This window comes from Linderina pennispora (genome assembly GCF_002104995.1).
Source record: "Linderina pennispora strain ATCC 12442 chromosome Unknown DL89scaffold_9, whole genome shotgun sequence".
Classification (NCBI taxonomy): Eukaryota; Fungi; Kickxellomycota; class Kickxellomycetes; order Kickxellales; family Kickxellaceae; genus Linderina; species Linderina pennispora.
Window position 1 is genome coordinate 493,169 of NW_024468257.1, and position 24,875 is coordinate 518,043.

Below are 24,875 nucleotides of genomic sequence, written 5' to 3' on the forward strand. Positions count from 1 at the left end.
AACGATATGGCCATCCACAATTCTTCCTCACACCGCCCGCTCAGCCAAAAGGGGCAGAAATTGTTGATCTGTTGGCTGCAAATCCTGCTTTGTCCTTGCCGCTAGCTGTAGATAGTTGACGTGCACCCGACATCCCCGTCGGATGGGGGCTTCTGTGCTAGTGCTGCCAGTAAGATAGCAACAGCAGCGCTTTTTATGACCGAGCGATGCCGGGAGACAACATTTTCATCATGTATGCCGTAAACCCCGGGACATATCCTCTCCAAGAGTTAGCCATGCAACTCTAGGACATCCCCCTTTATCAAGGCAGAGGGAACGCAGAAGCTCCATGGCTGGGGACAGGATAAGAAAAGCTATTGCCTCTAAAGGCAGGGCTAAAGGCTCCTGTCCCTCTTACCACACGCCATACCTAATGGGCCGAGCCAATAGGAGCACGCAGAGCATTCGTTCTGGAGGGGCAGCTTGTTATGTATGGTAGCCATGCACGCGTGGCGGACGGCCTGCGAGTTGCATACAGCCCTTCCATAGATACTCTATGAACGGTCGGTTCATTTTCTTTTGTTTGCTGATGGCTGCCAATCGATGCCCAAACAAGCACCGGTGTCGTGTTCGTGGAATACACCGAGGGGTGTATTGGGAAGCGAGGATTGGCCAAATGGCGCTTCAATGGGTCTGCCGGAGGGTCGAACGGGCCTTATATGGCCAGACCGTTCGTGAAACCACGCAAACATGCGCCTGGCTGCATTGAATGTGGGCCAGATATGAATTGAAGCACAGAGCTTCCCAGCGTCTGGGTTGCGGCAGCGGCAGATAAGCTCACCAGCAGCCTGGCTACAAGCGCATGTGGAGAGCCCCTGATCACTAATCAGATATCGCTGCTGTGATCACATCAGGCTTGGTTGAAATAGGGCCACAGGCGCTACACTATTGCACCTGGGCATAAATGTTTACACTTTTGTCTCCTGCCTTTAGCGTCAGTTAGGCTTTTTATTATTACCACACCTTCACAACACAACGATGAGCCAGGTGAGTGCGGCAATCGAGCATACTGCTGCTGAATGGGCAGCTGCTCATCTGCAATTCCGGCCAGCTGCAGCTAAAGCATGTTTGAAAAGAGTAGAAGCCCACAGCAGAGCAACTTAGCGAGTTCAAGGAGGCATTCGGACTGTTCGACCGGACGGGCGAGGGCAAGGTGCCATTGTCCTCCCTGGGCACACTTCTGCGCGCGCTGGGCCAGAACCCAACAGAGGCGGATGTGCACGACATCACCGGCGACGTGGACCCGTCCGACGAGACCAAGGGCGTGGCGTTCGACGAGTTTGTCGACATTGTGATGCGGCCAGGCGGCTTCAACTCGGCATCGAGCGAGGCGTCGTTCAACGAGTTTGTGCAGGCATTTCAGGTGTTTGACCGCGACGGCAACGGCTTCATTTCTGCGGGTGAGCTGCGGTATGTGCTGACGAGCCTGGGCGAGGCTCTGTCGGATGTCGAGGTCGACGAGCTGCTCAAGGGCGTGCCCATGGACAAGCACGGCAACATCAACTACGAGGAGTTTGTGCGCACCCTGATCGCGGCCTAAGACCAGCCCTGGCGGCCGGTAACTTTTCCTTTCTGATTTCTGCTCTAGCTTTCAAAATATAGCGACAAGTGGCGCATGTTCTATTTACTGGGCTTGGGACTGGAAACACTTAAATACGGGGCTTGAGCAGGTGGCTCAGGTTCTTGCTGGTGGGCTGGATGTGGTCCGGCTTGGGCTCCTTCTTTTTCTTCGCCTCGTCCCACGTTGTGCCCATCCAGGCGCGGTTCCAGGCCTCGTTCAGCGCCCATTCCTCCTGCCCCTCGGTAGGATTGCTGTCGCCCCATGCCTTCTCGGGTCGGTGGTTCGGTGATCCCGATATCCCGCGCTCACCGTGCGGTACTACCCGGTGATCTGTCGACTCCATGTCCGTCGCATATGTGGTGCCGTTCAGGTAGGCAATTGGATCCGTGGTCTCAACTGTACCAGCTGCATGCGGGCCCTGCTGCCGCACCGGCGGTTTGTTAAGGCTGCGATCCTGGCCCACATGCGAGACACTCATGGTGGTTGGCTGGGTCTGCGACAGAAAGTCCAGCACACCAGCTCCGTCCATCTGCTGCGCCAGCTGGATCTGGTGCGACGGCTCCTCGCCATGCGGCGCCGATACTGTGTACTCGCTGCTCCACCTCTGGCCCTGGCTCTGGGCACTATTTGCTGCACGTGCCGCCTGCCGGAATGCTGCCGCCGCTGATGTGCTGCTGGAAGGATGTGTGTGCTCGTCTGTGGACCCGGAGCTCTGCAGGCGCTGGCTGCCCGCCATCCATTCGTGTCTGTGCGTGGACGACGATCCCTCACCCTGCTGCTTGGACTCGGCCACCAGCGAGTTCGGGTTCACCGAGGACTTGCCGAACGCTATGTCGCTAGCCAGCTTTGTTGCTGACTCTGCAATGCGGCCCAAGGTGGAATTGTCCTTGGCTTTACCGTCTGGCTGGCTGGGCGCGGCCTGCTTGCCCTTGCTGTTCTGGCTTCCGGAGGACGACATTATGTTTGTTTGTGAGCAGCGGAAAAATTGCAGAGCGACGAATTGGAAAAGTAGACACTAACTGTTTGAGCAGAAGAGGGAGAAAGCGCGTTTGGCGAGATAAACGAGGAGGCTTGTGGATAAGAATGCTGCGAGAGCGAGGCTGCTACCTAACTCTATTCACGTGGCAAGGTCGTGTATCTCGAAAAATAAAATAAAATTTCCGACCGCGCTGGCAAGATACGGTAGCGCGAGATAGCGATCCCTGTCCAGGCCTTGATTTCAGACTGTCCTCTGGCCGATAGCGAGGGTATTTAGGTTTGGGCCGGTTTGAATAGCCGGCGCAATGCCTGCAGCTAACCCGGTGCTGTAAGCTCCAGTGCGCATTTACCCATGCATGCTGTATAGCGCCTACTTAGTGTCGGTGGGGCACCACCACCGCCCAATTCTGCAATAAAGACACGTATGCCTGAAGACGGATGTCTGGTCTGCCGATGCATCCCCTCCACACCAGAGCCAGAGTTTGGGGCTGTCTCGGGCTTGATCCATGCTGCGCTTTGCAGCCCTTGGAGCCACTAAGCCGCATCCTGGTTCCTTGGCGTGCAGGCCACAATAAGAAGTGCGGGATCTGGGATGGCGGTGAGACGTGACCTCATGGGCATTGTGGACTTAGGTTGCCGATGCTGGTGCCCGCACGAGCAGGAATTGCTGGCTGGCGGCATACAAATCGCCTCGCCCCGCTGCCTCCTTCTCCTCTCTTTTGTTTCCATGCTCACTTCTTCCCGAGTACTGCCTTCTTTGCCTCCCCTCCCCGATTTTTTCACTTCGTGTCTTCCTTCTGCATCTTTATTTTATCGCCTTCTTTTCACTCGACAGCAGCACTACCGACAAGGATTAGTCTGATGAGACCATACTACCGCCGCTTCCTGCTACTTGTGATGTCCCAGATGCTTGCGCTCTGGATGCTGGTGACAGTCCTGCGCAGCCCCAGCATCCAGACGCTTCGGTCAATCGTGGGTGACTGGGTACTGGACAATGACCTGTATCCGTGCACGTTCCGCAAGCTCCCAATGGTGTTCGAGCATGGCGACCACCACTACTTTGTTGTTTGGGAGACAACCTGTCCGTCAGGTGACCCGATGGTTGAGTGGTGGACAAAAGCGTCCCACGGCCACGCCTTCATTGAGCCCTGGTATAGACGCATTGACGCTAATCATCACAGATATACCGCCATTTTTGGCCCAGCCGGCAATGCCTCAGATGTGTTCTACAAGATCAACAATTACCGCCAGAGCACGCAGCAGTACAGAATCCATAGGCGGACAAAGCACAGCCTGCATCGCGTCCTGGTGATGGCAGACAACCAGAACGGCCCGTCAAATTTCCGTCGTGTGCTGGCCAGGGTCCGCAAATTCTACGGCAGCAACATCCCAGACACAATTTTGCATGTCGGTGACAGCGTCCAGACTGCACGCAAATTGAATGATTGGCAGAAGCAGCTTTTCTCGCCCATGGAGGATTTCGGCGGTCTGCAGCACAATGTGCCGACAATATTTGTGCCAGGCAACCACGACCATGACAAGAGCCGCAAGCCAAACAACAACAACCTGTACACAGACATGTACCACAGACTGCTCGAATCTGAAGATCTGGGCAAATCATCAGTGGTCGATGGCGAATACCATAGGTTCTACCACAGCGTGAGCGTAGGCACAGCACGCATCATCGTGCTGGATGCAGAGTGTCCGTCGACAGAACAGAGCGAGTTTCTGGAGAGTGAGCTGCAATCAGCAGCATTCCAGGATGCTGAATTCAAGATCGTTGCGATCCACATCCCGCCTTATATTGAGTTCTGGGACCCTTTTACGTGGAACGACAAGGGTGAGAAGCACTGGGGTGAGCACATCCGGATTGAATATGACCCGCTATTCCGCAAGCATGGCGTGGATCTGGTCATCTCTGGTCACCAGCACAACTACCAGAGGTCAACTATACACCGCGGGCCAGGCTATGGGAAAAACGACACGATCACATATGCCATTGTTGGTGGAGCCGGCGGCAGTCTAGACCTGCGACGGGTCGAGAACTATCATATGTACAATGTTACATACCTTGACCACCACTTTGTCAGTCTAGATATCGAGGACAAGCGCCTGCACTGGGTTGCCCACAACATTGCTGGCCAGACAGTCGACGAGTTTGTCCTCCAGCACTAGCAGCCTTTTAAATAGCTCTAAATTGTATATTCTTGTGTTATTGGCGATGTGTGTGTGTGTGACAGCAATGAGTGGCAGGCGATTGCACTAGAGACAAGGAAGCTACTGTAGCCTAGAAGAATGTGCCCGTGGCCTTGGCATGGCTCATAGTCTCGATGCGATTGGCTGATGCAGGCATGCTACTGCGATTGCAGCTTATGCAGGAGAGCAAACCATCAGCATGCTTCAATGCAAATCAATTGCCTCCGAAACTTGGGAACACAATTCGGAGGCTCACTGCTGGTTCAACCATAGGATCCAGTCACTTGGAGTCGTGTGCTGAGCACAGGCTGACGGAAGAATGTGCCTGTCTAGAAAGGACTCGATTTTTAGCCGTCCATTCCTTTCGTCTTCTTCTCTGTAAAGCCGCATCTAATTCTTTGTACTCCCATTAACTACACATTACGTATCGCTTCATTCGATATGAAACAATTACCACATAGCCGCCAGGCAGATGGGCAACGGCGTGTGGGCAGAGGAACGCTGGCATCTCTTGCCCTGATAATCGGCGGGCTTTTCTATTTCTTTGCCCTGGGTGCCAAAGATCGCATGCTGACTCTTGTCCGAGTCCTGGCCAACCCGACACCAGATTGCATGTACATCCAGCCGCCATCGCTCACAGTGCTCAGTGCTGAATCGGTTCGCATAGGATGGCGCTCGTCCTGTAAACACAGTGCACTGGTGAAATTCAACAGCGGCGAAGTGGCACCCCATGTCGTATCAGCTGGGCCATTAAATAGCTGGTTTGAATATGCTGCTGATGTGCCTGTTGCGTATGGCCAGCCAACACAGCTCCATGTCGAGACCGATAACTGGGCGCTGAACCAGATACTGCCGATCCGGTACACCAGCCCGTGGTCCACAGTGGCACACGGCGAGCCGGGAAATACGTCGCTGCCAGTGTTTGCCATCGGACTTGTCGACATTGCTAGGATCAGTGACCATGCTGGCGAGCCATGGGCTACCGAGTTGGCTGATATTCTGCACGGTCATCGTCTCAGCTTTGTCATGCATCCCAAGGCACAGCGTGGTAGCCCAGGCATTGATGGGATTGTCCATGCACCACCCGATAGTGCATCATTTGCTGCTTTTGCAGGCAATGTTTGCGTTGTAGCGACAAGCGCCAGCAGCCCTTCCAAATCGCTCGAAGGATTTGGGAAATGTGCCGGTGCAGATCTCTCAGCGATATTCATCGACATGGACTGGACTCACCGGCTGCTTTACTGGCTTGGCATCAGTGGTGCCTTGCAGAGCCGGCTTTTTAACTACTTTTCTGGAATAAGCAAGGTTGCTGGCACCAAGGCAGTTGTGATCAGGACCAACAGCAGACTTGTGCCAGTGGACGCGACGTCTCTGCGTCCTCTTGTACCCAGGTGTAGTCTGCTAGGCAATGCCATTGGGTGGTGCTCGCCGCCGGTGGCCACGGTCATCGAGCAGACAGCCAGTGGCAAGTTGCAGCTGAACGTGTTCACGGTCACTGGCCACCATCTCCAAACCAGCAAATATCCAATTCAGTAATCCAATCTAATAAATAACCTCGATCAAGGCCAGAGCGCGTAATAATCACGGCGTGGCTGCAGCTGCTCCTGGCTTTGAGCTGGGCGGGCTGCTGGGGGGCATGGGCGATATAGTCAAGTGTTTTTTTGGGCGCCCCAAGCAACGTCCTTTTCTCGATCTTACACTTTCATTTTTGCAGGGATTGATCAAATGTAAGGAATCCTTTTTTCAGTTTAAGGCGAGACGATGGATACGGCCAGATGAAAAATACGCGCGAGCACAGGTCCTGATACAGAGACTATGCTGGAGCGGAATGGGATTCAGTGCGATGCGAAATTGCAAAAATTCAAATTCGGGATGCACCACTGTCTTCCCGCCCCCCGTGTTAGGGGCTGGAATTTGGAAACTGCATTCAGGCAATCTGCAGAGAGGCACTGCGCAACCCGCATTGAAGACGATGGCGCTAACCAACCCACCTACCACCCTGCAAACTCCACCTTTGCGTAGATAAAAATGTCGAAGGGAACTACCGGCAACAAGCGCTCTGCCCTCGCTGAGGTCGTGACCCGCGAGTACACCATCCACATGCACAAGCGTGTGTTTGGCGCCACCTTCAAGAACCGCACCCCGCGCGCGGTCAAGGAGATCCGCAAGTTCGCTCAGAAGGCCATGGGTACCTCGGACGTTCGCCTGGATCAGCAGCTCAACAAGGCTCTGTGGGCCCGCGGCGTCAAGGCCGTCCCCCACCGCGTCCGTGTCCGCCTGTCGCGCCGCCGTAACGACGACGAGGAGGCCGCCGAGAAGCTCTACACCTACGTGACCTACGTCCCGACCGCCGACTTCAAGGGTCTGCAGACCCAGACTGTCGACGAGTAAAGAAAAATTGCTGGATTTTGAAAAATCAATATTTTTGGTTATTCTGTTCCTGTAGAACACGTTCGCAGTTTTCCTTTGCCCCCTTTTTGCTAGAGCATGCCATGTGCAGCAGATGCTGTGGTTTTTTTTTTACGTTACATGCCATGTGGGCAGGGCGGATATGCCCATCCCATCCATGATGTGGTAGGCATGCCCCTCATGTGATGGGGCAGATGGAGCCTGGTGTGCTCGGTGTGCAGAGGACGAATTATGTTGCAGCAGCGATGCGCGGCCTATGATTGGCATCCATTTTTGCCATTCGGTGTTTGGCTTTTAGGGAAATGAACAGGGGGTGACCATGCACCGTGACCACACATGCCGTCGGGGAGGGGCAGGCGAGAACAACTTGCGCCTGAGCACTTGGAATAGAAAAAAGATATGGCCGCCCTGGGCTCCCAGACCTTGAAATCCGCATGACGCTTAATTCCACGATTATGAAAGTGTTTGCCGTTCAATCCATTTATTTGTCTGGCATTTGCGAGAGGGAGAACAAAAACAGCGTGCTACATGCGATGAGGAGTTTGATGCAAAGTTGATATAAATAAAGGCCAAAAAGTGATGTGGGAAATGTTACAGAAAAAAGCATTTTGATGGTGGAGGGGCTCGCGGCAGAACATGCGGGAAAATCTTGAGCGGTGGACGTTTGGGAGCAGGAGGATGGCACATCCGCTCCTTTGCCGCTGGGCAGCTTCGGGTCCTTCTCAAACGACTGGAAGAAGTGTGCAGAGAAGGGGGCAGCGGTGTGCCAATGGACTGCCCGATTGTCTGGGGGATCAGTTGCTCGATTTGCAACAGCTGGTTCTAGGCCAGAGTGTTCAGCAGTGGAGCAAGGTGGTCGGCTGCGGTGACCAGACGTGGGGAGCAGCCAAGGGCGAGCCGGTGCGCATCACTGGACTGACAGACCTGGGCGAGGACGCCCGCAGATCGCCGCAATAATGGCTGCCCATGGCATAGGCAACATTGGGCGACCACGGACGTGGCGGCAAACAGCGGGTATCCTGCCGGCTGGGCTGGCGGCTCATTAAAGGCAGCCTCCGAGTAGCGCATGTACCGCGACGCATCGGCCGCCGACACGCCATACGAGGGCGACGGTGAGCGACGCGCAGGCGCAGCAAACGCAAAGTTGTTCTGGGGCTTGCGCACCAGCGGCTCGCTCACCGCACGCTTGGGCGCAGCAGCCGCCAGCTTGAAGCAGTAGTTGGCGCCCTGGTTGTTGTCCCAGAACTCCTGGTCGTTGACCCCGTAGCGCACGCAGATGGAAACCTGCGTGGGCTCCGCCTTCAGCGGGTGCTTGAAGCGGAAGCGGTCGACGCCTGGACGCACGCCGTCAACCGGCGCGACCGAGCGCAGGAACTCGGCAGTGACGTCCACGACCGTCTTCCACTCGTCGGTGGTCAGACGCACCGACACCTGCTTCTCAAACGCCAAGTTGTGTACCTTGATTGTGCCGGTCAGCGTGCCCCTGGCATACTCGACCGACTCGAGCACCACAGGCGACGGCTCAAAGGGTGAAAACGAGGGCGAGGGCTTGCGCAAAGGCACCAGCCGGAGCTCGTCCCCGCACGTCTCGTGATCCTGTGATTCGAAGCGGGGGTCGGCCGATGCATGTTTGGGCGTTTCGCTCTTGTAGAACCACCGTGTGTGCTCAAGCGTAGCCCCGAAATGCACAAACCGCGGCACCTTGCCGGATTGCCCACATACAGAGCTGCTCTTCTTCATGCACGACTTGATTCGCTTGCCAGATGCTGTGCATGCTACCGACGGCAGGTGAGGCGTGGGCTTGTTTTGCGGCCGCAGGATAAGCGTCAAGCGACGCGGCGATGTGGCTGGCATAGTGAGAGTGACAGATCCCTGGGCCCAGGAGGGCGACCTTGATACGGGAATGTACATTTTTTGGTTTTATGTGACAGAAGGAAGAGGAGAATGAGGAAGAGACACCAGACGTAGAAGTGGTAGTTGAGCGTGAATAAGGTTCTAGGAAGTAGTAATGAGGAAAGATACAGCAGTCAACTGTGTGTGGAGATAAATGAGGAGAAAAATACTGATGTGGGAAATATTGTAGCTGTTTAGGGTGATGAGCTTGTGAAGACGAAGCTCTAGAGGAGGAGAGGTTTAGAAATACAAATAGGCAAAAGTGTGAAATAATATAGAAGGCGTGGAGAAGTGATATTCGTTACTTCAGGGAGAGAGAAAGGAGTGGTGAGTAATTTTTATGTTTAGCCCTGAGACGAAAGGGTGGGACGACGCTGCGTTAAATACCAGATCCCCTTGCTCGCAAAAGCCAGGCACGAGCCTTTGGAGAGGGGGGGTAGCTGCTTCGGGTCATCGGACCCACCCCCGAATTGTTACTCTTGCCGGCAGCTCCACGTATTATCAAAGGCAATCGAAACACCACTGATGGGGGAGGCAGAGGAGGGTGGGCTAGGTCCCCTGCGAAAGTTGTGCTCACGCCTGTGGACCCGCGACGAGAAAAAGCCTTGCGTCCAAACGTTTTTTCTGGCTGTGCGGATTTTTATAATTTTTTGGGGAGCACAGCTTGGCTCGGCTGTGCAATCGATACGCACGATTTGCTCTAAACACGCAGCCTCCCCGCGCCCCCACTCGCTGGTTATCTCCGGCAAGGCGTGCTCCATCGATTGAGCCATGTTATGCCTAAAAGGAGACATACGCGCCCTTATCCTGCACGCAGTATGCCTAGTAGGAGCGGCCCAGCCCCGATGTCACCTTCTTGTGCTGGTGTGATGCATCGCAGCTTTCCGCTCGCTGCTTGCGTTGCTAGCCCTTGTGAGTACCAAGTATTGTTCAAATGTATCACCCGAGCACAATTTTCCACCTTCTCGTGTAGCCTTCTCGTGGAAAGAAAAAGACGGCAAATGTGACACGCCCGCCTGGTTTTCCACCTCTTACGCACTATGCATGCGTGTAATTATGCCTGCTTGCTCAGCTGAGCAGACACAAATCCAACTGCACACCACTTCATCTCGAGCTCTTTCTTGCTTGAGGCGATTGTTCGGCCATTGTTGGAAGCAAAATGTACGGGCATTATCTTGGCTTGCTCCCCCTCCCCTCCGCGTGCTTCTGATTGTTGATGGCGAACTGATACGGGCAGAACGCCTGATTTTGTTTGCACATTTCTCAGGCGGTCAGACAATAGCTCGACAGAACTACTGCCGTGTACATACCCCTCACTATACATGTTGATGTGTCTGTATCAACAAATCAAGATCCATAGATGGCAGCAAGCCTCTGTTTGCTGGTGGTTTCTAGCAAGTACGACCAATTAGGTCAGATTAGGCAAGAAGTTTGCCAAACAATCGTCATTTGTATTGGTATTCCCTAACTTGGACTGATGCCATGCAGCCACCCTGCAAGCGACGCGTTCCAGATACAGGGGAAAACACAAGCCATGCTATCGATAACTACCTTGGCAACATTGGCTACTTGGATGGCTTAGTGCAAGCACATGACTATTCAACGGTGGTGGTGGTGGTGTCGACCAAAACAGGGTCCAACAACGGCCCTTCGTTGACATCTAATACACAAACCCTGATTGTGATGGTTGGAGTATGCGAATTTCTTTCAGAGATATTTACTATAAATCACGGCACTGCAGCATGCAGGTGTCCGGGTACGTAAAATGAAAGACCGCAAAACCTCCAGTACGATCCACAGGCCCGGGTGTAACAGCAAGATCATGTCATTGCCTCCTGGTGTCTTTCATACATGGCAGTACCGGGAGATATCAGTGTTCACATTGCTTGTGCCACCTATTCCAGCGGCCTCCTGTTCGGGGAACCAATTTCTACGCATCAGCCCTACCACACACATTGTGAAAAAAAATTGGACCGAGCTGAGTTCCTCCTGAAAGTCGAGCGATGCGGTAAACTGTCCTTCACATCGGGGGACGTGTACATGAAGTGCTCTCACTCGCAAGGGTCACTCGCCAACAGTAAGAGTGAATCCGCCAGTCCACATGCATTCGCTACTGGTGGAGACAAAAAGGCGGAGGAGACTGAGCAAACAGGCAGGTAGACACAAAATGGTGGATATATACAGTAAGGTGTCCGAGAGTGTGAGCAATTCGCTCTGGAGAACAATCGACTTCCGCAGCAGCCCTAATGTCCACTGTAGGCAGAATTTCTAAGCGTGCGTGCGGTGATTTTGTCCGCATTGCCCTATCCACAACAGCCTTGCACCCTTCGTCCGACTAGGCATTGGCGACAGATGACCTTGGACTGTACGAATGCTATCTGGTCACTGCAGGTAGATAGGATCATACCACATACAGTCCATTAATCTCAAGCCGTGGGCTATGGCGGGTGTAGGTGGAGAGTGTGCAAAGGAGGGGGCGTGTTTGGAGCTGGTTCAGCCAGCATATAGTCATTAGTATCAGGAAAATGTATTGAGGTGCGACAAATTCCTAATACCCTCCCCATCCTCGATTGGGGATGACAAGCACGGGCCCTGTTCGACTTGCCAACCTGCGAAACTGCCAGAAACAGCGCATTTGTTGTGTAGCACAAAAAGGGTTGAGAGAAAAACTGTCCTGAGCTTTGAGCTGTGGTTGAAAAATACAGGCGGATTGTTCCAGCACCAGCTGCCATTCGCCAGCCCGGCTCCGGTCAGCACTAGTGTGTTGCACGCAATTAGGACAATAAAGGGATAGGGATTATCGGACCGGACCTAGGAAAGAGCATTACGGTCTGGAGACGGCCGGGATTGGCAGTTAAGCAGGTGTCCCAGCTGGTTATTTGGTCATGTTAATACTGTGATGATGCGACGAGATAGTGGCTCGGTGTCGGGAGCTAAGCGGATGGCAGATTCGCACTAGCAGTGGCCTCACTGTTCTCAATCCGGAGCATCACAGCAATTGCAGCACTGCAAAAATCGATCCGGTCCTTTCCCGCTGTCGCTTCTCCAAAAGCCCACTGCCGATGCCCATTTCCACTTCGGGCATGAAAACCACACAGCATGGGGGCATCTGGGATACTGCTAGCTCCACTCCAATTGGAAAATATCCCCATGACCAGCAGGAGAGCACGTAGAAGCGAGGACTGTGGGGTCGGTGTTGTGGAACAGACAAAATTGCACCAGCGCAGACGAGATCCGGCAGGCGCTGGACATCTTTCCATATCGGGAGTGTAATAAAACGGCTAATGCATGAGCTGGCAGCTCCAGCTCGGCACCTACAGGCATCTTCAAACAGCCTTTATGCGGCTCCCTCCCCTTGCGCATCGGCGTCAGAAAACTGCATTTGGGGAGGATTGCAATATCTGCGCGATCGATGGTACGATAGGCAATGTGCCAGATGTGCGAACCAGCAACGTTTTCATGCATCATCTTGCTCCCCCAACAGTCCGCAGGCTGGCAAATTTAGAGCGAATAGGAGTAATAGAATATGAGCCATTATTTATCGCAGGGGATCGAGTGGGAACGCTTTTCTCTGTCTGTTGGGAGAAGACGATCCCCCAGCATCGTCTTGCCTAAACCGACATTCTCCGTGCGCCCAAAGCGCTAGCAGCGGCATGCATGCATGTGTTCATAGGGAAAATCGATGAAGGTGCATCTATTCTTGGGACGTGGGCATTTACATGGCTTTGGTTGGCCCATGGCTGGCCGAACAGCTCCGGCGGCTCCGTAGCAAAAGGAGGATGAATAAATGAATCATATATCTACAAAATGAGGATTTAGGTCTGCTCGAAGCGAAGGTTTGAGAGCGACGGGCGCACGAATGCGCTCCGCCCGTCGGCGACGTAATCGTCAGACGAGCTGCGCGGCACCGTGGTGACATTGAGCGAGTGGCTGCGGCGGTTCCGCACGGCCATGGCGGCTTGCTTCCACATCCACAGCTCGGCCAGCGGCGCCTCCTCGCCGCAGTCCTGCATCCCAGCGACAATCTTGTGCACATTCTGCTCCGACTCGGACTCCTCGGTCTTGCGCAGAAAGCTATGCCAGGCGCTTTCAATCACCGAGTCAGTGTAGGAGCGCTCGCGGCGCGAGTTTGTGCTCGAGCTGCGGCTCACTGGCAGATCCGGCCTGATGTGCTTTATCTGACCCGGACGGCGACGCACCGGGTTCTCGGGCTTGCTGGCCTCAGCGTGGGCGGCATCGGCCGACTGCGGGCGCATACGCATGGCTTGCTGCTCGGCATAGTACATGGAGTTGGTGATGGATAGTGGGCGTACGCCAATGGGCGATGTGTTCCGGTGCTTCATCTGGCGCGTGGTGGGCGATGCTGGCGAGTACGCAAATGGCATGTAGCTGCTGTCGGCCTCCCCCGACGTATGGCGCCGGATGGACGGTACCTTGGGCGACGGAATGGCGACGGCCAGTGGCTCCTGCGGTGGCTCGGCTGTGTATGAGTCGGGGGAGGGAAACGCGTACATGGCAGTGTTGTCAGGTGGCGGCTCACGTGCGCCAGGGAAAATTGCACAGCAAGTCTGTCTGCCGCCGTTTGCGCTCCTAGCTGCAGCAGATGCACCACATCCGCGTCACCGCGCGCCTCAGCCAGCGCCTCGGCCGTGTTTCCATATGAGTCCTGGATATCCAGCGACGCCCCGTGTGCTACCAGCAGCCCTACCACCAGCATGCGCTTATTGGCCACTGCGAAATGCAGCGGCGTCGCCCCGCAGTACCACGTCTCCATTGCTGTCTCCATGCCAGGCGTCACTTGCAATGGCTCGTGCCCCTCCATGGCGTTGAGCCCTGACGTGAAGCTCATCGGGCTCGAGATCGCGCTGGTTCCCAGCTCGCGGATCAACGAGATGCTGCCACGGCTGCGTAGCTCTGGCACCGCCACCCGCTGCTTCGTGTATACCGTTGTTTTGGCGTCGATGCTAGGCCCCGTTCTGCAGCAGAAACTCCACCACCATTGTGTCCGATTGTGCCGCTGCCACATGGATCGCCTGCAGCCCACGCTCGACACTGTCGATGGGCTGTCCGCCAAGCAGCGCGTAGCTGATTGAGCCGATGTCGCCGCGTGCCACCGCGTTATGCAGCCCTAAATCTACCGCTGGCCTGTGTTTCGGCGCACTGACTGCCGCGCCGTCGCTGCTGCAGCTCGAGCATGGATGGCGGCACGGCCAGCGGTATTGCGCCCATGTGTGGGATGCTGCTCCGGTTCATTAACAAGTATAACAAAAATAATGGAAATATTACAAAGCACGATGAAAAAGGGATGGTCGAGAGAAGAGAATGGATTTGGGGGAATGGCGGGAAGCTTGCTGATAAATATTGCGCAAAAATTTTTCTATTGCCTGCAAGGGAAGTTGAGGCTCAGGGATGGGAAAATCACAGATGCTGGAGGCGGGCGAGTGTGGTTGGGAATGAAAAGCGGACGAAAAAGGGGGTGTCAAATCTCGAGACTAGGTATGAGTCGATGGGTATAGTATTGATGGATTGGTTGCGTGTCGGGACTTAGAGCAGGGGAAAAAGGAGGGGCGAGTGCTGATCATTGACCGTATAAATATAAAATTGCGAGATGCAGAGGAGAGATAGTGTCCTAGCTAGAAAGCAGCTTATGAAGAACAGGGGAGCCAGGAATGCCCGCAAATGCCCACTGGCGGTACCCGAAAGTGGAGCCAGCGTGACCCAGCCTATTGCCGAAAAGCACTAAGGCAAACAAATTCTTTTGCCAGGAGAATGTGACAATGGACGTTCTATAAATACTGCGCACAGCAAGTGTGGACAATTCTCCAAAGTACCCTTTTCTGGGATTCTGAAAAAGCTTAGGCATTGGCGCCAATATTGACGAGAACAAAAATGGTCGTAGCGTACGTCCTCCGTTGTTTACGAAGCCTCTGGTGCTGTTTTCTGCCTCCGCTGAGCATGCATCTATGGGCGCTATCTGGTCGTGTGGTAGCAGTGACTGGAGAGATTTGCAGATGGAGGGTGTCTTGTCGAGTACGTTTTCCTGTGTCGCAAGCTGAGGGGTGTGAGTCACATGAGCGGGTATTTCCCCTCAGCACCCTTTCCCGCTGCAAGCAGAGATAACAGCAATTCTGCTCAGGACTGCTTTTTTTTTTATCTGCAACCCTTCCACATTACTTGTAATTTCTCATTTGACCAGAATGGCGGCTGCAGCAGACAATAGGCGCGCCAGCACCACACATGGCGACGACCCGCGACCGCGTTGCAGGCTTTGCATCAGGAATTGCCTCAGGGGCAACCAAGCTGTTTGTCGGCCACCCTTTCGACACAGTGAAGATCCGGTGCCAGGTCGAGGGCGGGCATGGGCGCTTCAAGGGCCCGCTGGACTGTCTGATGTCAACGATCCGGCAAGAGGGCCCACGGGCGCTCTACAAGGGCGCCAGCATCCCGCTGATCGGCTGGGCAGCCATGGACGCGGTCCAGCTGGGCAGTCTCTCAAACTACCGTCTGCTTCTGCAGGGCGGCAACAAGGCGCATAAGCTGACGCACCTGGAACATGCTGTAGCCGGAATGGGCGCTGGCTGGACAGTGGCGATGGTGGCAACGCCCGTGGAGCTGATCAAGGTCAGGCTGCAGGTGCAGTATGCGTCGGGCGACCAGCGCAGGTACAAGGGCCCGATTGACTGCGCCCGTCCAGCTGGTGCAGAGGTACGGCGTGTTTGGCATCTGGCATGGGCTGCCAGCGACGCTGACGCAGCGGTCGTTTTTCTTCTTCCTCTGGGGCTCCTACGACGTGTACTCGGAGTGGATGCGCACGCTGCGCCGCACCGACCACTTCCCGTACTATGCAAAAACCGGCTCCGTTCGGCGTCTACGAGGACCGACGCATGCCAGAGAAGCTGATCAACTTTTTGGCCGGCGGCATGGCTGCAAACACGTTCTGGTGCATGTGCTATCCAGTGGATGTGGTCAAGAACCGGTACATGACGCAGGGCGATGAGTCGCCGATCTCGTTCCGCCGCATGTTTGCCCATGTATACCGTACCGAGGGCGTGCGCGGATTCTTCCGTGGGTTTGTGCCCACATTCATTCGCTCGTTCCCGACAAACGCCAGCGCCATCTTCGTGTGGGAGAGCACCATGCGCTTCCTGAAGAACGAAGGCCACCATTGATATTCCCTGTGTATCGCATTCAATTGCATATATAACACTGCGTTGCTCTATGCCCTCCTCTGTCTATCGCCGCATGCGTTTCTTGAACTTTTGCATTGTAATGTCGTCGGTGGCCTTCGATGACCGCTCGGACGGATCGTGCACTTTTTTGTATCTGACTGCCGACCCCACTGCGCCCAGCACCCGGCTGTTGTCTCTTGATCGCTCACTCGACATCCTGGCGACCAGAGACTCGGTCTCTATGATATTTCTAAGCTTCGCGCTCTTGCCCAGATCCACCTTCGGGAATCGACGTCAGCATTGTTGACGCCATCGCCACATTGCCCTCGCTCACCGGCTTTTCCTCAACTACCTTCAGGTGCTCCGGCATCTGGTACAGGTCGTCTTCAGCGTCGGGTTCCGCCTGGGCCGTGGGATTTCCGCTTGTCCATCTCCTGCTCAATATACGCCATCATGTGCTTGTTGACGTCGACTGTATTGGTTTCGGCCGCAAATGCGCTGTCGAGCATCGGTGCCTTCTTTTCTCCGTCATCGCCATCGGCCTGGCTGGCTGGTCTTTTTGCGTTTGCTGGGACGGTCGCCCTTGGCCAGGGCCTCGGTGTCGATGCCGCGGTGCCTTTGTCGGTATTGCCGGAATTCCACCAGATCATCGAGCGGCACTTCGGGCTTGGTCGAGGGCTCGGCTGCCGGTTCGTCCCAGTCAGCCGCCGATGTCTTTGTTTTGCGCAGGTTCCTCGGTCGTTTTGGCGGCATGGGTAGTGATAAGCAAAAACAGAACAAAAAACGGCACGTGCTGGTGAAAAATATTTTTTCTAAAATTCTGATAATATACGCTATCTGAAGATCACACAAACTATGGATATCTTACTCGTCCGAAGGCGAAATGCCGACTCGTCTCTCCTTGCACCCGTATGCTGTCGGCGTGAGCTCCACAAAAATCGATCTGGGGAACGCCAGCGTCGGAATCAAGCGAGTCGGGAAGGCCCTTGGGTGCAAAGTACGCGTAGATGCACCTGAGCACCGACTCGGGCGCAATAATCAGCAGGTCGTCGTGCTCCCTCTCGAGCTCCAGAATCACCGGCTCCAGCCGCACCGACACGTCATGGTACGACTCTGCGCGCGAGTACCGGTGGTGGTACGGGATCGCGCAGGTACGCATGGTACTCGTCGGGGAACTTGTCCTTGACCTCCGCCAGCGTCAAGTTCTCGCAGATCCCTGGATTCAGACCCTTGAGCAGCATACGGCGCCGCACCGGGAAGTTGTCATACTTTACAAAATACTCGGCCGTCTGGTAGCTCTTGACGTGCGTCGACGTCCACACCTTGAGCATCTTGTTCGAGTTATCAACGCCGGTCTTTTTCAACGTCTCGGCCGCCCGCTCCTTGGTGCGCCGTAGGATCGCATCATGCAGGTGCTTGGCGTACCGGATGCCCCTCGTCGGACAGTGGCGCGTCGGCCTTGTACGAGCCCTCGTTGCTCGACTCGCCGCTGCGCGCCAGGTAGATTGTGCGGTCCGAGATGTGCAGATTCATCAGATAAAACACCACGCGCGACTGCAAGTACCCGCGGATATTGTTGACCACAATATGCTCGCCCACATTGTACAGCTTGATGTAGCTCAGGTCGCCGTCCTCGATTGTCTGGTAGTACGGCTCCATGCGCTTGATCCGCGCCTTGAAATCCCTGACCGCGGTGTCCGCATCCATGGTGACATAATCTGGTGACGTAATCTTCACCTTGCGGATGTTCTCCTCCACGATCCTGTCGTTCTCGCAAATGTACTCGACAAACAAAGGCCGGATCTGCTTGCTCTCAAACCGCTCGTATATGTACCGCCGCCGGTCTGCCCGCAGATTCGACGCATCGAATATTGCCAGCTGCCCTGAGCCCACCGTCAGATACTCGATAATATCGTCGATGCAGCTGTCCTCGGCGTGGCTCCGCTTCTCAGTCATGCCGTCGTTGCCCAGGTCAAAGTACTCGGCTGAGATGTCTGGCCCGTACAGGCGTCGCCGGTACTGCCCCATGTGGAACGACTTGGACTTTACTCCCAGCCAGTTCATGTACCGGATGAGCGAGCGCGAGCCGTGCGTCTTGCCGCGTGCCGGCAGACCGACGTTGATGATCACTATGGACCCGGCATGGAAGAGCTGCCCGGTATGCGTTTTGTAGAGCTGCGCTGCCATCTAATTTGTGAAGGGGAATTGAGAGTGAAAAATGCTAGTAAACGGAGGAAGAAGGAAAAAAAAGAGAGAGGCCAGGCGATGAAAGCGGCGCACCGTAATCACCCGACTTTATGGAGGCCAAGCGAAAATTTCTCAGGCAGACGCCGTTGGGGAATTGACAGCTTCTTCAAGGGCAGATTCGGAAGCGCTAGCTCGGGATGTCTGGACAGGGATCGCTCCCCCGCCTGATCAGGACAGATCCCCCACTTGGTGCCCAGTCCTTGCGCACACGCTATGCCGATGGTAGGACCGCACATATGCTCTGGCGACCCCCACTGCGCAGGTGGGTCGCACGACGCTTTTGTTTTTCCTTTTTGCTCAGCAGCGGTAGCACTGCTGCTGCTTGGAGGGACTCAAGCGCAATATTTGCGCCGCCACCTTGTTTTACTTCGTGTTAGCGACAGGGTGCCACTTTTTTCCTTTTCGCTTGTGCAAATGTCCCTCGCTTCCGCTCACATCACAATAGACAAACTCACCGCCAGCTGGCAGCTATTGTGCGAGCCTCACAATAATTCACATGCGGCATGTCATGTCTGCCCGGTGCTTTCCTCTGCTCCTTGCCCTCCGCCCTCCAACCTTATTTATTATTATTTTTTTTCACATACCCTCCATCATGCCTGCACCTACATCCCTGAATGCGCTTGCTGGCGGTGACATCCTCAAGCGGGTGCTCGAGATGGGCTTTCAGCCGGACATCGCAGCCATCTGTGTGCCAGCACATGTACCAGGAACTGGCAATGCTGTCGACCGTATGTCGCCAGTGGTTCTATTTGCTGAAGTCGCGCGCCTTCTCGACCCTCATAATCCGCTCGGCGCGCCTAAAGCCCACTCTCACCAACCGAATCACAAAAATCGTTGCGCCCACAGCAAAGCCACCCATCGTTTGGTACTCGAACATCAACGCAATTATTGCCTCCGGCATGGCCGGGTCAACCGGAACTGTGCGTATATTCGGCCGGGTGGGCGAAACGACATTTGTCTCCTGCCTCGTGTCGCTGTTTGAGGGCCTCGGACTCAGTCGCGTTGCCTGGCCCAATCTCGAGTCCTTGCGCATCGAGACCCGCGTTGACTTTGACGGAGGCTACCCGCTGGATGTGCTGGTGCAGCACACGCTGGCATATTTCGCACAGAACATGCCTAACCTCAAGGAAATCTACGTGCCGACATGCGTTATCAGCCCCTCCGTGTCGCCACTCATTGAGGGCCTAATAGTGCGTTCTCTCCCGAACCTATCATGTCTGCATATTGCACGGCCGTTCCCCAAAGTGGACATCACAATGTTTTCACAGAATATCACCAAGGTGAAACTGCACGGCCCGCATGTCACAAACATTGTGCCGTTGCCAGCCATGTTCACTGACCAGCTCCGCAACCTGGAGCTGACCGAAATCGACCCGTCGTTCCCGTGGTCGTTCCTGGCACGGCCTGGATCCAACGTCATTACTTTGCCCAACGTGGAGCGCCTGGTGCTCGATTTTGACAGGTACGGCAGGCAAATTGTGTCGGTAAAGAGGTTCCCCATGCAGATCGTGTGCGCGAGGGTCAAAACGCTGGTGATCAAATGCGCGCTGCGGTTCTACGACGACTTCTACTCTGCGATTTGTGTCGAAGCACGGAACAGGGTTGAAATCTGGGAGTCATTGCGCAAGCTGCAGTACATCGACATGGACATTATCCGACAGGCCACCAGGCTCTGCGTTACGCCATATTACGTCGGCGGCGAATCCAATGGAAACATGTCCGAGTTCACACAAAAGGTATTCGATACTCAGCTGATGGCACGGTGTCTCAAGACCAGCATCCAGCACTTTCCAAATCAGTACCCGGTCCCCTGGCCAAACCTGCGACACATTGAGCTCACTGTTGACGTGCTGAAGTGGCCGGCAATCGAGCAGTTTGTGAAAAGCCATCCGAGGCTCTGGTACCTCAACATCACATGCATCACGCGCTACAACCACTATGGCGAGGGAGTGATAGCTGGGGAGATCCATGATTTGCCGTCAGAGCACACGAAGCTCTTCTCTACCAAACTGCAGGTGCTCCATATCAACGATTTCAGCGACTGGTCGATGCAGTATATTGCCTGGATCAAAAAGATGATACTCTCGGCACCGCTGCTCATTGAGCTCATACTGCCACGAAAGTACACGGCACATTTTGCAGAGTTTGCCAAAGCAAACAACCGGGACATTTCCTTCAGTATCAAGTAGACGCCATATGCACTTGGGCAGTTGCCAAATAAATGCTTTACTTTCTGTATTGACCCGGTTCTCTACACAGTCAGTGAGACTCGACTCGGGAGCTTGTGCATGCCGACAATGCATGTAGGAGCCGCACATGATGCTGCTTGTGTGTGCAGATGATGACAAATCAGCACTTCGGCCGGGATCCACATAAATAGGGTGGTTGCAGTGTTTCTCCTCAGAAGCTGCCTCAAGCGCACATAGCATACTACTCCCTATCAAACTATCATGTCAAGCTCAGCTGAAGTTGTTGTTATTTTCGGCGCCACCGGTCAGCAAGGTGCCTCCGTCCTGCGCTCGCTGGCTGGGTCGCCCAACTACCACATCCGCGCTGTGACACGCTCTACTTCGTCAGCCAACGCCCAGCGTCTAAGCCACGAGTACCCTTCTGTAGAGTTGGTGGAGGCCGACCTCGAGGATATCAACACCGTCATGAGTGCCGTCAGTGGCGCCAATATTGTGTTTGGAGTCACGCAGTTCTTCCAGTCTGCTATAATGAACAGCGACGATCCCGTAGAGCGCGAGTACCAGCAAGGGAGAAACCTAGTCGATGCCTGCGTTAAGCAGAACGTGCCTTATGTAATTTTCAGCTCATGTCGGAGTGCCAAGCATGAGACTAACGGAGAAATCGGCGACATTGCCTTCTTTGACGGCAAGTTCAGGGTCCAGGAATATCTGCTAAGCCAGCCGATTAACGCCACCGTGATCCTGCTGGCCGCCTATTTCCAGAACTTCCTCACACGAGCACAACTAGCTGATGACGGTGCCGTCGAATTCTGGTACTCTGGAGACCTCGACGGCCCTGTTATGCAAGTCGACCCGGATAGAGACACGGGGCCAGTCGTCAGGTATATCATAGAGAACCGAAAGGGATACTTTGGCAAAGCCGTTCCGGTTACTGGTGGAGCATATTCTCCTCAGCAGGTTGCAGATGCATTCAGCAGGGTTGCCGGTGTCCCAACAAGGCTGGAGAACATGGCACCAGAGAAACTGATCAGCGATGATATGCGCAATATGTTCAAGTTTTTTGCCAGGCATGACTGGCTAGGAAATCCAGATGAAATCCGCCAGTTTAACGCCAAGGTTGGCCACGAGTTCTCCACGCCAGACATATTCTGGCAAACGAATGGGTGGAGGGGTCCCGAATAAACACAGTACCTCGCCATCTAATTCATTTACCATGTAGTGGGGTTTCGAATTATCTCCAACATCGTTTAGCATTATTAGGATTTTATGCTTATTAAAGCTCGTCCAACATCTTGACCTCGAACTTGCCCAGCTCAGCAGAAATCTCAGTGCCAGAAGGAGTCAGAACAACCGTAAGCAGTGGATGACCAGGGGTCACAAACCTCTTCAGATAGAGGTCATACACGCGTCGCAGGTCGGCATCCTTCACTGCACTGATGTGGGCATTTTTCCAAACAGTATACTGGCTTGCCGACGCAAACCCGAGAATATTACTGACATAGCAATAGAATGTCTGCAGGTGGGGGGAGCACTCTGAATCTGTGGCCCTACACACCATCTCTGACTTGGCCATAGCAATCTCGAACTCGGTGATATATTTGTCCCAGTGCTCGCCGACACCAGATACGAGTGCTCGCATTTCCAAAATGGCCTTGGATGCGTCTGATGCCCGGTCAACAACAAATAAAAGCATACCTGGTACCATATCCTGCCAGAAGGAAGGTGTGTATCCAAGGCCTTTGCTGCGAATCGCATTGTACAAGGGTCCGCCGCTGCGCTGAAGCACTGAGATCAAGACCTCAAGTGCGTAGTAGTCGATGCCAGGGAGATCTGCCAGCTGCTCATCGAACGGCCTGCCCAGTGTTGGTGGTGTGAAAACACAGCTTTCGCAGCAGATACGCACGACAGCTGCTTGAAGAGTTGGCAAAATGACCTGAACGTTCAGTGGATGTGGAATATTCGAGAACCGGGAATGGCGTAAACATGGGAATGGATATACTGGTGAATCACCATCGCGGGAGGAAATATCGCCAGCCGCTTGCTCCGAGAACCTTCCAAAGCAGTCCTGCCAGTCTTGGGCAAGCTTGTCGATGGACCTCATTTTTTTCTCGCGCTGGCCGCTGGAGAACGTGAATGTCCAAAATCCTCCCATTCCATTGGCAATATAGCTCTGGAGCTCATTCAGCTGATCCACAATCCTTGTATCGCCAGAATCCAGAGACTTGATGACGCCCTGCAGAAATCGCTCATGTTCAAATGCGCTCATTTGATTGCTGACCCAACGAGAACGGTTGGTGGGATCCTGCGCGCTAAAATGCCATGTTATCTCGTTGAGCATGCAATCGCTGAGTAGCTTTTGGTTAGCGATGTTGCTGAGGAGCTTTTGTGCGACGGTCAAGGTACGCTCGGCTGTAAAATCAGCGAACAGCAGTGCCCGAACAAGCAAGTTGCTGGCTACATCAACATTCTCATGCGTCGACTTGAGATACACATAGAATATATCGGTGTTTGGCACGATGTATGCCCACTTGGACACAGTGGTGGCAGCTAGTTGGCGATCAAACTCCGTGCAGCTGACACGGCGGGCTGTATCAGATATGTCACCATCGTAGGCAACTCCAGGCGGAAGAGCAAGGTCAGTTGCTAATACAAGCTCTTTGAAAAGGGCAAGGCAGGGACAGAGGCTATCAGGCAGGTTTTGAAGAGGAATGCTGAGGCTTAGTGCAGGGAACGCGGTCTCAAGCTCGATTAGCTGAACAACAGCTGCAGGACCGATCGGTGTTGCCAGCTCTACAACCTCATGTACATGTGGCAGGCTGGAAATCTTCTGTGCATCCGGGATATGAATACTGCGCTTCAGCTCATCTGGAATGCTCAGCTTGCTAGCCTCAACTGCCCTCTCGATACGCCGTGTATGCCTGTCCTTGTCAGAAATCGACTGCGCATTCCTCTGCTCGATATCGCGACGCTCCTGCTCGAGCTTCTTTCCCAGCTCTGTATCCGGCACTGCTGCTACATAATACACACGCGTGTCGATGAACCTCTTGAGCAGATCCAACCAAAAGTCGACTGGTTTCTGAATAAGCTCATCGATGACATCGAACACCCGAGCATATGTCCCGACACGAAACTCGCTGCTAGATGACCAGTGAGATGCAGTGACATCACGAATCAGGGTGGTCTCTAGTTTCTGGAGAGGGCTGTCCTCAAGCCCCATTGCGAAGGATTGGCGGTACTCCTTTGCAGCTTGACTCAGTGCACCGGCATTTCCATCGAATTTGGAATCGTATAGTCGCTGGAGCTCTTGGATGAGCAGACTCTCGAAATAGCCTTCAGAGAATAACATCGGAGTCTCAGAATCTGCACAGGAGCTGCATGGGTCGATATACGGCACGCCATTGAATGTTATGGTGACTGGTGAAGGAATTTCAATACCTATGGCAGCATACAGTGAGCCAGACAATGGCATTGTACGTTCAACAAATCGCTGCCTGAGTGGACTGGATGCACCTTCAGTCAGGTATCTCAGCAGAATCTCCAAGGCTGTAATGGCCACAGCATCATCAGGCATCGGGCCACGCCACCCGAATTTAAACGACCCTGTGTCTGCACTTGCCGAAGGGAACCTGATGTACTCCGACCACCTATCACCCACAGGCTCAGGACACTCGACAGGCTTGCGTGAATCACAGCCGCCACTGGTTACCAAATCGGCAGGTAGCTGCTGAAGAACGCTCTCGAATGAGTCGCTGAAAGATCCAACCAGCAGAACTGTGATGTTGTTGGCATCGTAGAATTTGCGATGGTAGTCGATGACCTCCTGGTTTGTCAGCGTCGCAATATCCTTGGTAAGGCCGCCAGCGCGGAAAGAATACGGTGATTTCTCAGAATACATCAACTTGTACAAAGCAACCCTCATCAAATCGACTCTACCATTCTCGCGCATAACCATCTCGCTGAAAACGACACCTCGCTCCTTGCCATCAGCGTCGAAATGGTAGACTTCAGTTACGAACTGGTCGTCGGATAGTAGAGGATGAAGAACATGGTCCAGGAAGACTGGTAGCATATTGGCGATCGCCTCTTCGCCTGCAGTTGTAACTGTGTAGAACGTGCGGTCTGCATTGGTACACCCACATGTACCATATGAGAAATTACAGCCAGCAATTGCATCTAGGCTTCCATGGTTGGGAT

General features: G+C 54.3%; 12 protein-coding genes across 12 annotated transcripts; 7 read left to right on the top strand and 5 right to left on the bottom strand.

The window, feature by feature from the left end:
* Positions 1-1,017: 1,017 nt before the first annotated feature.
* Positions 1,018-1,579, top strand: DL89DRAFT_258528 (calmodulin mutant SYNCAM11; the record flags this gene model as incomplete). The annotated part of the gene is made up of 2 exons (XM_040885612.1): positions 1,018-1,026; positions 1,121-1,579. 2 exons carry the CDS (start codon positions 1,018-1,020, stop codon positions 1,577-1,579), a joined length of 468 nt encoding a protein of 155 aa, XP_040742463.1.
* Positions 1,580-1,688: 109 nt separating this feature from the next.
* DL89DRAFT_293894 (uncharacterized protein) lies at positions 1,689-2,558 on the bottom strand (the record flags this gene model as incomplete). Its single annotated transcript, XM_040890437.1, has 1 exon — positions 1,689-2,558. The coding sequence occupies one exon, from the start codon at positions 2,556-2,558 to the stop codon at positions 1,689-1,691; it is 870 nt and encodes a 289-aa protein (XP_040742464.1).
* A 1,116-nt stretch (positions 2,559-3,674) lies between these two features.
* Positions 3,675-4,814, top strand: DL89DRAFT_268462 (Metallo-dependent phosphatase; the record flags this gene model as incomplete). Its single annotated transcript, XM_040887934.1, has 1 exon — positions 3,675-4,814. A coding segment is annotated over one exon (1,079 nt), but the record flags the coding sequence as incomplete, so codon positions are not given.
* Positions 4,815-5,167: 353 nt separating this feature from the next.
* DL89DRAFT_268463 (uncharacterized protein) lies at positions 5,168-6,328 on the top strand. The gene has a single exon (XM_040887935.1). It carries the CDS (start codon positions 5,216-5,218, stop codon positions 6,308-6,310), a length of 1,095 nt encoding a protein of 364 aa, XP_040742466.1. The 5' UTR covers positions 5,168-5,215; the 3' UTR covers positions 6,311-6,328.
* Positions 6,329-6,473: 145 nt separating this feature from the next.
* Positions 6,474-7,215, top strand: DL89DRAFT_268464 (uncharacterized protein). Its single transcript, XM_040887936.1, has 2 exons — positions 6,474-6,501; positions 6,797-7,215. The coding sequence occupies exon 2, from the start codon at positions 6,803-6,805 to the stop codon at positions 7,163-7,165; it is 363 nt and encodes a 120-aa protein (XP_040742467.1). The 5' UTR covers positions 6,474-6,501; positions 6,797-6,802; the 3' UTR covers positions 7,166-7,215.
* A 790-nt stretch (positions 7,216-8,005) lies between these two features.
* DL89DRAFT_293898 (uncharacterized protein) lies at positions 8,006-9,037 on the bottom strand (the record flags this gene model as incomplete). The annotated part of the gene is made up of 1 exon (XM_040890438.1): positions 8,006-9,037. The coding sequence occupies one exon, from the start codon at positions 9,035-9,037 to the stop codon at positions 8,006-8,008; it is 1,032 nt and encodes a 343-aa protein (XP_040742468.1).
* A 3,729-nt stretch (positions 9,038-12,766) lies between these two features.
* Positions 12,767-14,305, bottom strand: DL89DRAFT_323567 (uncharacterized protein; the record flags this gene model as incomplete). The annotated part of the gene is made up of 4 exons (XM_040891400.1): positions 12,767-13,556; positions 13,589-14,040; positions 14,066-14,210; positions 14,242-14,305. The coding sequence occupies 4 exons, from the start codon at positions 14,303-14,305 to the stop codon at positions 12,892-12,894; spliced, it is 1,326 nt and encodes a 441-aa protein (XP_040742469.1). The 3' UTR covers positions 12,767-12,891.
* A 1,008-nt stretch (positions 14,306-15,313) lies between these two features.
* DL89DRAFT_293900 (mitochondrial carrier) lies at positions 15,314-16,245 on the top strand (the record flags this gene model as incomplete). Its single annotated transcript, XM_040890439.1, has 3 exons — positions 15,314-15,738; positions 15,782-15,935; positions 15,970-16,245. The coding sequence occupies 3 exons, from the start codon at positions 15,314-15,316 to the stop codon at positions 16,243-16,245; spliced, it is 855 nt and encodes a 284-aa protein (XP_040742470.1).
* Positions 16,246-16,308: 63 nt separating this feature from the next.
* Positions 16,309-18,432, bottom strand: DL89DRAFT_293901 (6PF2K-domain-containing protein; the record flags this gene model as incomplete). The annotated part of the gene is made up of 8 exons (XM_040890440.1): positions 16,309-16,484; positions 16,525-16,667; positions 16,693-16,795; positions 16,821-16,978; positions 17,114-17,145; positions 17,198-17,356; positions 17,385-17,679; positions 17,711-18,432. The coding sequence occupies 8 exons, from the start codon at positions 18,430-18,432 to the stop codon at positions 16,309-16,311; spliced, it is 1,788 nt and encodes a 595-aa protein (XP_040742471.1).
* Positions 18,433-18,880: 448 nt separating this feature from the next.
* On the top strand, positions 18,881-20,735 carry DL89DRAFT_323570 (uncharacterized protein). Its single transcript, XM_040891401.1, has 2 exons — positions 18,881-19,192; positions 19,233-20,735. The coding sequence occupies exons 1-2, from the start codon at positions 18,989-18,991 to the stop codon at positions 20,679-20,681; spliced, it is 1,653 nt and encodes a 550-aa protein (XP_040742472.1). The 5' UTR covers positions 18,881-18,988; the 3' UTR covers positions 20,682-20,735.
* Positions 20,736-20,811: 76 nt separating this feature from the next.
* Positions 20,812-21,984, top strand: DL89DRAFT_182320 (NAD(P)-binding protein). Its single transcript, XM_040883916.1, has one exon. It carries the CDS (start codon positions 20,943-20,945, stop codon positions 21,861-21,863), a length of 921 nt encoding a protein of 306 aa, XP_040742473.1. The 5' UTR covers positions 20,812-20,942; the 3' UTR covers positions 21,864-21,984.
* Positions 21,955-24,750, bottom strand: DL89DRAFT_293904 (uncharacterized protein; the record flags this gene model as incomplete). The annotated part of the gene is made up of 6 exons (XM_040890441.1): positions 21,955-22,534; positions 22,733-22,914; positions 22,960-23,297; positions 23,361-24,011; positions 24,192-24,525; positions 24,610-24,750. 6 exons carry the CDS (start codon positions 24,748-24,750, stop codon positions 21,955-21,957), a joined length of 2,226 nt encoding a protein of 741 aa, XP_040742474.1.
* Positions 24,751-24,875: the final 125 nt, after the last annotated feature.

Bases quoted from the DNA above. Each gene is read 5' to 3' on its own strand.
- DL89DRAFT_268464 (XM_040887936.1), top strand. From the start codon at position 6,803: ATGTCGAAGGGAACTACCGGCAACAAGCGCTCTGCCCTCGCTGAGGTC.
- DL89DRAFT_182320 (XM_040883916.1), top strand. From the start codon at position 20,943: ATGTCAAGCTCAGCTGAAGTTGTTGTTATTTTCGGCGCCACCGGTCAG.
- DL89DRAFT_323570 (XM_040891401.1), top strand. From the start codon at position 18,989: ATGCGGCATGTCATGTCTGCCCGGTGCTTTCCTCTGCTCCTTGCCCTC. The intron at 19,193-19,232 runs GTACCAGGAACT...GTATGTCGCCAG, and splicing joins CCATCTGTGTGCCAGCACAT to TGGTTCTATTTGCTGAAGTC.
- DL89DRAFT_268463 (XM_040887935.1), top strand. From the start codon at position 5,216: ATGAAACAATTACCACATAGCCGCCAGGCAGATGGGCAACGGCGTGTG.